The sequence below is a fragment of the Aplysia californica genome, unplaced genomic scaffold, assembly GCF_000002075.1.
Source record: "Aplysia californica isolate F4 #8 unplaced genomic scaffold, AplCal3.0 scaffold00698, whole genome shotgun sequence".
NCBI lineage: Eukaryota > Metazoa > Mollusca > Gastropoda > Aplysiida > Aplysiidae > Aplysia > Aplysia californica.
This window is the reverse complement of record NW_004797968.1, coordinates 325003-337417: the sequence shown is the minus strand read 5'-3', so window position 1 is coordinate 337417 and position 12415 is coordinate 325003. Positions and strand designations below refer to the sequence as shown.

The window sequence follows — 12415 nt, the reverse complement described above, 5'->3', positions numbered from 1 at the left end:
TACCACCGTGCTGTGATGTGTTTGCCAGAGAGCAAGATCATCAGCGTAGAGAGTCTTTTCTGATTTCAGCACGTTTGTCACATCGTTAAAAAAGATCAGGAACAAAGTGCATCTCAGACAGGAACCTTGGGGTAGGCCTTCCTCGAGTACTTCTATTGACGAGTGGGCATTGTTCACCTTTGTTTCGATGGTTCGATCCGCTAGGAAAAACTTGATCCATTTGTAAAGTTTCCCGTGTATCCCGAGGTCCATCATTTTCATGAGCAGGCGTTTTCTCCACACTCTGTCGTACGCCTGTTGGAGATCTACAAAGATGGCAACAGTGTGTTTAGTCTCCTGGAAACCATCTTTAATGTCTTGACTTAGTTTGGAAAGTTGGTCTTCTGTGTTGCTGCCTTTTTTAAAGCCTGTTGGTGTGGTTTCAAGCTGTTGGCCTGTTAACCATTCTTTCGGCAAGCTTACCGATACATGATGTTAATGATATAGGTTGGTAGCTCTTCGCTTCTCCAGGTGGTTTCCCCTTCTTTAGGAGCGGTATGATCTGGGCGATCCCCCATGCCTTTGGTATTCCGCTCGTTTTCCCACTTGGTATTTACTAAGCGGCGTATGACATCTTTTCCTTTAGCACCAAGGTTGCGCAGCATTTCGTTGGGTATTTTGTCTGGTCCTGGGGCTTTCTTTTGCTTTAATTTTTTGAGGGCCTGTCCAAGTTCCATCATGCTGAAGTCCTCCTCAAAAAGGGGTTGTTCACGGTAGGGGCTTTTTCTTTGTGCTTAGCCTTGTTTATGAGGAGTCTATCGGCCTCGGTTAGTCTACTTGCCCTGTTTACAGAGGCGAAATACCGGTTAAAATGTTCGGCTTTCTTCTGGTCTTCTGTGATGGTGTTGCCTGAAACGAAAATAGGTTTGGGGTTGCTTTTTTGTCTTTCTCCCGAGAGGTTGCTGACAAGGGACCAAGCTTTTGTTCCATTGTGGCGAAGGTCAAGATCTTCACAAGTCTGAGTCCATTTTTCATTTTTTCTTACTGTGTTTGATGAGTTTTGTAACTATGATTTTGTTTCCAACAGGCAAAAATATGTTGACTTGTATGTGGACTACATTCTGAACAAATCAGTGGAGACACAATTCTCAGCCTTCAGCGAAGGATTCTTGTCTGTTTGTGGTGGCGAGGTCTTGGTAAGTGGATGCACATTTTACTTGAAATTGTTTATCACGGTTTAGTCTGCATGTTTGACTCTCAGAAGTGACTGTTTTTCTTTTGGCTGATTTGCTGATAAAAAACAAACTTTCTTCATTCTATTTTATCCATTAATATCAATGCAGTTTTACTTTTTACTTCATTGACAAATTTTGCTTGATCGCATGCATTTTCATGCTTTTAATCTTATGTCTAAGAACAAATACTAATTTGCTCAAAACAAGGAATTTGAATCCAATCACTTCTGGCTGCCGAATGCCTTTTCAAGATGTAGATGTTTTGAGTAGGAAATTTACTCTGAGGACAATATTTAAACTTCATAATTTTGTTTAATTCAAAAGAAAAAGAATGGAAAGAAAAGGCAACATTTACATTTCCACCTGGAAATTTGGTTGACTTTAGTGTAAATAAAACTTTGAAATAAATACCCTCTAGAAAATGAGGTTCTCTTATTTTATTTCATATTAATTATGTGGCTGTCTATCTGTCTGCCCGCATGCCTTCCTGCTTGTGTGTCTGCCTGTCAGTCTCTGTTGACCGATTTTTCCTACCCTGTATATCTTCATGCAGAAGCTGTTCCACCCCCAGGAGCTTCAGGCCATGGTTGTAGGCAATGAGGACTATGACTTCCTTGAGCTAGAAAAGGTACAGCTTTTCTCATATGGCTGCTGCTGCTATAAAGATATAGCCGTTCTTACCTCAGTAATGATTATACTGATTATGAATAATAGTGATGTAAAAAAGATTTATATTGACAATATAAGTTATAAGTATGATAGATATAATGATGGTGTAATAATATTAATAGTAGTGATAATATCGCTTTTGATATAATGAAATGGATTAAGTTGTAATAATAATAATAATGATAATAACAATAATAATAATAATAATAATAATAATAATAATAATAATAATAGTTATGACAATACCTAGGATACAGATAATAATGGAAAGAAAAGACAACCTTCTTGATTCCTGTAAAGAAATTTATTTTATGGTGACGTGCACAACTGTAAAAGATAGTGCACCACAAACTAAGATGTGAGCTTGTTGTTAGGCATTTGAAATTGGTTCATTCTCTAGTTAGTCAAGTATTATTGTGTTTATTAAGGTCTTGGTGAATCTGGGATTGAAGCCTCCCATGGCATCTTTAAACCCCTTCAATGACATATTGAGGTACCTGGTATGTCATGGAATTTCTCAATTATTTGTCGCATCTGATGTGGTTTCCCCCATTTTTATTTTCAGAACACTGGCTACAATGGAGAGTACCACAAGTATCACCTTACCATCAAATTCTTCTGGGAGGTGTTCCATGAGATGAGTCTCGTAGACAAGAAAAAATTCCTCAGTAAGTGTTTGTTCTATGCAAAATGAATGCAGATTGTCACTAGTGTTGTTAAAAATAGTGTGGCTATTTTCGTACAAGTGTGGGTGTAAAAGAGGAATACTCTTTTGAGTATTTGATTATCTGGTTACTGTATAGAAACAAGCTAACACATTCTACTGTTTTGTTTCTGCTGTGCTTGTCTGAGAAAGATAAGAGAACATATGTAATAATAATAATTATAATAAATTGCATTTATATAGTGCATTTCCACAAAGAAAATGCTCAATGCGCTGTACAATAATACAAAGAACATATGCAGTGCACAGATCCTATAGTTATCCTCTTTCTCTCTCTCTCACTCTGTCTCTGTTTCTCTCTCTCTCTCTCTCTCTCTCTCTCTCTCTCTCTCTCTCTCTCTCTCTGGGCTCTCGTGGCCTAGAGGTTAAGGTGTTGGCCTCTCATTCAAAGGTCCCGGGTTCGAATCCGGGTAGCGACCGAAAAATTTTCTTCTCCAAAATTGTCTCCTTTCTCCCCCTTTCCTGCTCTCTAGCAATATTCTGTCGTCTGCTTTCGTCTCCTCTTTCTGCCCCCACTCCCTCATCTCCTTTGCCCCCCTCCTCTGGGCTCCGATTCTTTCTACAGCCTTTCTACTGCTACTCGTTGACTCCTTCTTACAGCTGTCTTTCTGCCACACCCCTGATCTTCGGTAGGAAAGATCTACACCTAGCCTTCTCGGACAAGTGCGAAAAATCTCGGAGGGCTCGTGTGCAAGTTGCGCACGTTAAAGATCCCTTGGAGGTCTAAAATCGATAAGAGTAGGCTTCGGCTACCACCCGGGAAAAGTTCAAATTTCCTACCAACTAAAAGTTTTAGGTGTGTCCCGCGCGCTCATATGACCTTATGCAGTTGCGAGCGCCGCAAAACACTTACCAAAAAAAATAAAAAAAATCTCTCTCTCTCTCTCTCTCTCTCTCTCTCTCTCTCTCTCTCTCTCTCTCTCTCTCTCTCTCTCTCTCTCTCTCCTGTACATGGATTCATGCAAAATAATTCCTAGCCGATGACTTTATTCCAATAGAAAAAGAATTGTTCTTTCTATTGGTACCTTTTTTAGCCGGTATTTTACACATTTCGTGTTAAAAATGATCTTTGAAAACTTGGACGCTTTTTTTCAAGGTTTTCTATGCAAACGCCAAAGGCCAAAAATAATAACCATGGGAAATCACGCTCAAAGCTGTACAGTTCTCCGCCAATGAAAAGACGGTATTTAATCATCAATCTTTTGCAAAGCAGTCGAATGCATGGGTGTCAATTTTGAACTGACCGACCTCGTATTCCGACCGCGAGGGGCTTCCCTTTCCACGGCGATTCTCCAGCTCCAAATACTCTGATATACAGACAAATTACACTATTGTAACGAAGAAAATCTGAACTTTTTCAAAGTGTTCAGCTTTTGGTGTTTTACAGCTAAAGAGCAAAGAAACAGAGATCTGAATTACCCCCGTTTCACCGAAACCACGTGCTCGGAAGGCCGTGAGTCGGCCTATGTGCTGTGTTTACGCTACCTAATTATACGTTTGAAACAGCACCATAAATACACGAGAGAGCACACACACACACACACTCACACACACACACACACACACACACACACACACACACACACACACACACACACACACACACAAACACACATACACACACATACAAACACCAACACAATACACACACATGCACATAGACCACCTCGGTGGCCTCTTAGTAAGGAGTCCACTTTGAGAGATCTAGAGGAAGATTAATTAATCTTTTAAAAGCACTGAAACACTAGTAAAAATGAATTTTTTAAGTCAATCCAAGTGTAAAACTGAATGATCAACAGACGATAACAGCTAGCAGAGCACGTCCACACAGTCAGTTGTTTCAACAGACGATAACAGCTAGCAGAGCACGTCCACACAGTCAGTTGTTTAAGTGAACAAACTTGAAGTGAGCTAGAAGTTAGCGTTTTACTCCGTTCAATCAGAGTTGTTAACATTTCAGACCATTCATGCTCAAAAAGGGGTCAAAATCTAAAAATAGTTGCGAATGAAGAACGTTGAAACCTTGAAGCAAAGGTGGCCATGAGGTAATGGTTCTAAAAATAATCTCACAGCTACACACTAGCAAGGTCCAAATTCCTTTATCTCGTCACCCAAGCTCACAACAAACCACACACACACCTCCACAATAAATCAAAATAAAATATTTATAGTCGATTATAATTGTTTATTTTCATCTTAAATGAAGCAGAAGACATCAAACTTTCAATATATCCAAAAAACAAAAATTTCATGGAAAGTCACTTTTTTGCCTTTCGAGCCTCGTAGTTGATAATAGCAAAGTGCGTCTTACGACTGATCTTGACCGGGGCAGACAGATATGTCTTTTTTTTATACATTTCTTTCTTTGCTTCTTTTTAACCCATTAATTTTAGTCTATAATTATGTAGAGGCGGGCTCAGACTATCAACGTTTAAGTCCTGTTTTTTTCCCCAACTTTGTCTCTTGGCTGTAATATTGTGTTTATGTCTAGGATCACTGATGTAAACTGCTACTGCATAGCAAGACAAACTAAAATTGTTGTTATATTTTTTTTATATGTCTCTTATTCTATTAATTTTTTCCCTCTACAGTGTTCCTCACTGGCAGTGATCGTATTCCTGTGTTTGGCATGAAGTATGTCAAGGTATGATGATCTTTGTATAGCAGCTTTCTTGTTTCATATCTATGTTATTTACATTAATGAAATTGTTGGCATTCCAAATGATGATGTTTGTTATGTATTGGTCTACATTTTTTTGCCTCATGATAATTGCAAGTTTGGCTTAGTAGTCCAGTGTGTATGGAAAATGCAGGTTCATGAAGATAATACTCTATTATCCCAGAGGGAAATTTTTATCTTCATCAACCTGCATTGTGTGGGGAATTGATTGATCTTCTGCGCTATGTTCCTTATTTCCTGAATTAAGTTTTGATAAATTATTAATTTTGTGCTTCATAGAGAAAAATGTGTTCCTTCTTTCTTACATAGTATATCTCATACTTTCGTAGCTTCAAAAACTCCACCACCCCTTCCCCTGGGGCAGTGTCACTGACTGTAGTGTCTTTAGGCCATTCCCAAAGGGGGGACATTTCTCCTTCAAGCATAGTAGAATTGTAAATGGGCTGACTCATGTCACGCTCATAACTGTGCCTGATCTACAACAGGGAACTGCTGCTTTTTCTTTCCTGATTCTTACTATTGTCATTTTTCTCTTCTTCTTTTGTATGTTTGTCACTCTCTTGTGACCTGCTATTTTGGGGTGCATTGATAGTCGAAGCAGACCTTATGCTGTTGAAGCTAGAGAGGTGAGCAGTCTAAGTCTGATTCCCTGTAAAGACTTCTCTGTTGACACCCACCCCTTGGCGCTCATATGACCTTATGCAGTTGCGAGCGCCGTAAAACCCTCTACTATTAAAAATTTTCCAAAACTCTTACTATATGGTAATGCAATGTTTCTCAGTTCACCGTGAAGAGCGATAAAATGTTTTTTCCTTTTGTCTGAATAAGCTCAGATCCTGTTGTTTTTTTTAATTTTTAGATTTAATGTTTTTATTTGACTTTGTTAATGTCTTAGGATTAGCTTTTATCCTTGTTAATTAAGTCTGATCGATAAATGTTTATTGAATAATTTTTTTCTTTATGCTCCAATATTATGTGCTTCATTATACAAAGTAGAGTTGTTCTTTTCACGTTGTTAGGATGAGCGAGGCTCCTTGTGTAATATGATGTCATGATTTATATTTACACTTAAATGTTATTGAGGTGGTCATGAGCTAAAAGCACGCTTTGAAAAACACATGAATATCTCCTATGATTTTCTTCAGATTATCATCCAGCCAACATGTGATGGGGAGAAGTTCCTGCCTGTGGCTCACACATGCTTCAATGTGCTCGACCTGCCCAAGTACAGCACAAAGGAAACATTGCAGGACAAGCTTCTGTTGGCTATTCAGCAAACAGAAGGATTTGGTCTCATTTAAGGACTTCCATACTGAGACACCAAAATGTTGGAGCTGTTAGTCGTGGACTTTTGATTTCTGTTTGGAGCCAAGATGATACCCTTCAACAACAGCAATAAGTCCAGGATGTTCTTCTTTACTGTTGAACTGGTTGTTAATGCTTTGATTAGAACTTACTAGATGTAGTGCCCTGCCATTTTTTGTTTGATATGTATACCTAGGGTCTATATAAGAGTATAAAAGCCATGTAGCAAATGTTATAAATATGTCCTTTAAAAAGGCCTTGATTAGTGGGGTGCTTTTCTGTTGATAGAACATAGCTGGAGTGGTTTTGAATTTTAGATTGAGAACTTATTTTTTTGCTTGGAGTATAGATGTATAGAAATTTAATCTGCATGCAATCCTGCTAATGTTTGACACTTTAACAAGAGAAACCCCACAAACACAATGATAAAAGAAGTTGTCTTATATTTTTACAATAAATAGGACAAAGGCTGAAACTGAAATAAGATTGGGCCAACTCACACAAGAAGTTATCCATAAGGAATCATGAACCCAGCTGCCCATTATGGACCTAGTTTTTTCTCAAAGAATTATTTTGATGTAGAACTTTATCAGTTTTTCCATAATTTTTTTCTTAAGATTAGCGACAAACACTTCTAATCTGTTATAAAAATCTTTTTCAAGAAAAATTGTGCATGAAACAATACATTTAGCCTTAACAATGTTGGCAAATCAATTTATTATAGTCCATAACAAATAAAAATGAAACCTTCTCTTGATCTCTATGGAATGGCAGAAAATTACTGAATGCATCGATTGTTTCAATTAAAGCTTTTGCATAAAATGCACCTGATCCAACAAAATTCGACTTCAGATGAAGTAATTGTTTATAACCAAAGCTGTATGCAAATAATCATTTTTTTTATAGAGATGGATACATGGTCTTAATAAGTTTGTGTCGTCAATTTAGCTCTTTGAATATTCTCGGAGGAAGGTGGGTATAGTAACAACTCTACTAAGTGTAACATAAAAGGTGCAAAGCGTCAAGTTTGAACCTCATGCGTTTTTGAAACAAAATGGTATGAAAAAGATGATAAACCCTTATTACCACTAAAATTCAGTTTCCTTTCTTATTTCAGGCATAGTATCCACGTTTATGACATTTGATTGTTGTGCCATTGTTTCACATATTGTTTCTCTGTGTTTGACACTGAGAACTAAAGTTTTCATAATTTGCTCTTTTCTTCAGAGGCTGCTGAGATCCAAAGTAAGAGCCTTTTTACAATTTTGCTCAGGTCTGGGTTTTTATTTGTCCCAGTCTATCTGGTTGTATATCTGTGAGTGCAGGTGGGTGATTTTGGAAATGCAGAAAGTGTGACTTTTTCATGTGAAAGTGACTGAAAGTGTTAGTTTTAACACTACAGCGATGCCTTCTGACATCCATATACCTTCATGAACAGTTAGCCTTGGTGAATATAAATATTCTGGAGTAATTTTTGACTGTTAGGTTGCATCATGTGATCATGGGGACCTACTAATGCTGTGGCTGGTATGACTGAGGCTTTGATGTAATTTGTCTGAATTAGCCCAGATTGAGCATTCTCTGACCTGTATCTGTTGGTGGAATTGAGTAGTTGATTGTACGGGAACCTCACATGATGCAACTGCAGTCTTGAGGTCTCTCTTGAAAGTCTGATTTGAAACTGAATATTTGAGGTATACTTAAAGTTAGAAGCCCTGAATGCTCTCTTGAAATCTCATTGATGAAAAAAAAATTCGTTTTTAAAAAACAAATTGTGCATTTGATTTATTCTTTGAATTGGGCAAGAGTTTATCTCATTCGCTACGCCGAGCCGTGGGCAGCGGCGCAGCGAAAGTGTTTTCTGCACGCCAAGCCGCCCCCGACAGCTCGAAAACCGACCTATAATTCTAGCTTAGATTTTATTCCAGTCCATGTATCCATGTTGATAAAAAGGTTATAATACACAGACTTCCGGGTCAAGCGTTTGCACCGAAAATCGGAAGTTTAGATTCAGTTTTGAAATGTGATTTCGTAGTTTATGCAACTTTGTTTTATCGCGATGCCAAAATTATAGCCCAGACACCGGCCTTAGTACTTTTACTTAACAAAATGTGTCATTATTTTGCTCACTAAAGAAATGTGGGACTCTTCTTTATAATATTGATACTATAATGGACTCAAATTACCCATGCACTGTTATTGAGAAATCAATATTTTTGAGTGCTAGATCTAAATTGTCGAAATATTTTTTTCTCACCAAAATCACTACTTTTTGGTGAAATTACACAAAAAGTGCCACTCAAGACATGTATAGGTTTATTCCAAATGCAATTCTGAATAATTCCATATAAGATACGAGTGCTTTTTTTCTATTTGTGATCCTTTTTTTCAAGATTATGAAAATTGTTTTTTTTTTCAATATTGGATTTTATGATCCAAATGTACAAATATTATGGAGTGTATGTAAATACCTGCAAATTTTTTCAATATTTTCCAGTTCTATATTCATTTATGGTTATTTTAGTTTGTCATTTGACTTGGTGCAAACATATTTTTTTGAGTTTCACCAAAGATTATTAATTTTTTATATTCAAATTTTATCCGCATCCCATCAAAATTGTGTTACATAATCGCCTCTTACAGGAACCAAAGTTGAAAAATACCCAAATAAATATTACTGATGTATTCGACAAACCATACTGAGAATGTTGATATATAATATTAGTATGTTGATATGTATTTTAATTTGGGGTCCCAAAGACCTTTGAACTGAGCACTATTATAAGTACTCTCCCGAAAAAAAATTGTCCACAAGCCAAAAATAGTACGTAGCGAATGAGTTAATGTGCATTCATGTATTTGGGTACCTGTGTTGGATAACTCACACCTTAATATATGTATGTACAGTTTATAAGAAACGAAGTAGGAAGAAATAGTACAAGTTGGTCAGCTTTGGATGATGTTTCATTTTGATTATTGTGTGCACTAGTTTTGAAGTTGGCACGACTGGTAAATCTAGCTTGAAATATCTGTGGCTTGTGTCATATCAGTTTCTTAATGTTTTGTAATGGAAAACATTTCACCAAAGATTGAAATGGACATATGTTATTATAGTTTGATGAGGTTTTTTTGTTGCCTTATTGAAGAAAAACCAATCAGAGTGAGTTGTTTGGTTGTGGAAGAGCAGCAGTGAAGACCTTTTGTCTCTTGAAAATATGAGTGAGTGTCAATTATTTCCATGGTTAAAGAGAATTTGTCTTTATTTAAAACATTTATTTTGTTACTAAGAAAAGTTTGGACTCATTTTCACAATTTGCTTTCTTTTTTTACTTTTAGACAGATGTGAATTCCCATGAGTCTTTGCTTTCATTTAGTCATGACAAAATGTTTTAGTTTCATTTTGGTGATTTTCTTTCAGTACCTCCACTTGTCCTCTTTATGTTCTTTCAACTTTTAGCAAGAGCCTTGAAATTCTATGTTAGAAGCATGTGATAACTGTATAAGTAAGGTGAGAAAGTTGAAGGTGGAGTTTGAAAATTTATTGAAAATACTGTAGTCTTGGCCTAAGATCCCATCGCTTACGATCCCAGTTTGCTTAAGGTCCCGCTGTTTTAAGAAAACAGAATTTTTACTATACAAATGTCACCCTTAAGATCCTTTTCTGATTCACTCTGAAGGTCTACATTTGGCTAAGGTCCCGCATTTCAGGTAAAAATTTACGTGAAAAAAGCGGGTGGACACAGCTGATCAACCAAGAGTGAAAATTTGCGATCATTGAACTACCCGTTGCTTCACAGATCAATCACCCTCGTAAATGTGATCACATATGCGTTGTAAGTCACGATGAAACGGTACATTGTTTGCCCTAGATGGGAACACACCGAGCTGTGAACTCGCCGATACGTTTGTTTTCTCCAGACATTGCACTCGCATCTGGGCTCTCCACTGAATCTTACATCACATGCTGGGTGGGTAAGGTGAAGCCTACAAGTTCACTCCTAGCGGGATCACATCGAACTGTGAACTCTTTCCCCAACCATTGCTGCAGTTGTCTCTTCTCTAGAATTTGCAAGATGGATTGAAGTTTAATTGGTGTGTTCTACAGTAGGCCCTGGTGTGGTCACAACTTAATGGTGGGTAACGACAAATGCTGGGGGAACTTGGTCAGAGATGGAAAGCTGTAAAGTTTAGACAGGTAAAGGGATGGGGCAACTGGATAAATGTAGATATTGAGACTCACGATAGGATAATAGGTGAAAATGTCATGCCTCAATCCACTGTGATTGGTCATCAAGGTTGATCGTTTTTTGCTAGCCATAAGTCATAAACCCACCCAGGGGTCACGTCGGTTCATATTAGAGTGAAGGGAGACCACTTTACCGGTTGTGTGCCTGAACATTGGTCACCGTAGATTCTTCCTTTTGTCAGCCAAGATTCCGTTCGCCTAAGATCTCGCTCCGAGATCTAAGGAGGAGGCTACTGTACTATTGACATGCAATATCAGGTCCCTGGTATAATAGAAGTGGTGTGTGAGGCAATGTGATAATACTCTCTCTCTTTCATGTAGAGGTGTTCGCTTGATTCCAGAGCCAGAATTTCTTTTTATGGCTTTTCCAGTATGTCTGACTTGGATCTGTCTCCTAATACTGACTTCTTGGTCCATCTGAATTGGGAACGGAATGTATGTTTTTTACATGAAAGAAAAGAAAAAATTGAATTAAAATTGAAAAAAAATTGCAGTGAGACTTTAGCACTATCTGTAATAGTTATTGTGTGTCGAAACGTTTTTAAAATTTCATACATTTTTAAAGTGCATCTGTTGACCCTGAAATAAATCCTATCCCATATTTTTGTCCTGAAATGTTGCTGTTTGTAGGCTTGTCATTATTATATTGTTTGTCAAAAGGCTCTGACTGATCGGAATTTCAATTTCCTGAAAAGTTTGTTGATTGTCATACAACTATGTTCACAACTGAAACTGGAAAAGGGACAGTCATTGCTTTTAATACAATGTTAGGGAAAGATTGAAAGATGTTGTCTGTGTTTCCTCTCTTGATTTACGCATGGCTTGTGGAATAGATGGTACAGAGGCTCAATGTCATGATTAATTATTTTCATTGTTGGAGAACACTGCTGTACATATTCTGTGATATTGATTGATTTTTGTTACAATGATGAAAGAACTTCAAATACAGTCCTTTTGCAGAAAAATGCTGCTGTCTTTTTGTGTCAGTTTATGTAATTATTCATGATTCTATAAGAATCTTGTCTTTGTAAGTTATTTTTATGTAGTACCTCCTCCTCATGTGAATTGGGTGGCTTTGATGGCCAAGGTCGAAGCAGCTTGTATTCTAAATCATTAGAATTATGTCTTGGGAGACATTTCAAGGAAAAGAAAATTATGTCATGACTCAGTGCTAATCAGTTTTTTTAGCTTTTGGAGTTACTAGAATAATCTTAACGCTTGTTCATTTGTCTTGAATAGAAGTTAAGATATTTGCAATTGAAGATGTGTGTCACCTGGGTAAAATTAGTGCAAAAAGAGCGGCCAATGTTTGGTGGCTTCATAAGCTTAATTTTTGTTGGAAACAGCAAATTACCAATTTTGTGTCTTTGATCTATTTTCTTGTAAAATCCAAACATAAATGTGCTTTTAAGTGGACATAAAAGATGATGAATTTTGGCCTGGTGTTGTTTTTAGAAGAAAATATACCTTGACTTCGCTGTAATCCCTCAGCCAGCCAGTTCTTTCTGTTTACCTTCCTTGTCAGTTCCCTAAGGGACGTTTGAGCTTTTCAGACTATTGGATTGATGGGGGGGGGG

At 37.3% G+C, this 12415-nt stretch overlaps 1 protein-coding gene across 1 annotated transcript in view; it reads left to right on the top strand.

The window, feature by feature from the left end:
• LOC101862833 (probable E3 ubiquitin-protein ligase HERC4) overlaps window positions 1-8345 on the top strand; it is a gene marked incomplete at its 5' end in the record, with an annotated part of 62503 nt that extends 54158 nt beyond the window's left edge. Inside the window, 5 exon segments of the mRNA XM_005108543.3 lie at window positions 1067-1175; window positions 1768-1842; window positions 2449-2551; window positions 5199-5251; window positions 6433-8345. Coding sequence (XP_005108600.1) covers window positions 1067-1175; window positions 1768-1842; window positions 2449-2551; window positions 5199-5251; window positions 6433-6588 — 496 coding nt within the window. The 3' untranslated portion in view covers window positions 6589-8345.
• Window positions 8346-12415: the final 4070 nt, after the last annotated feature.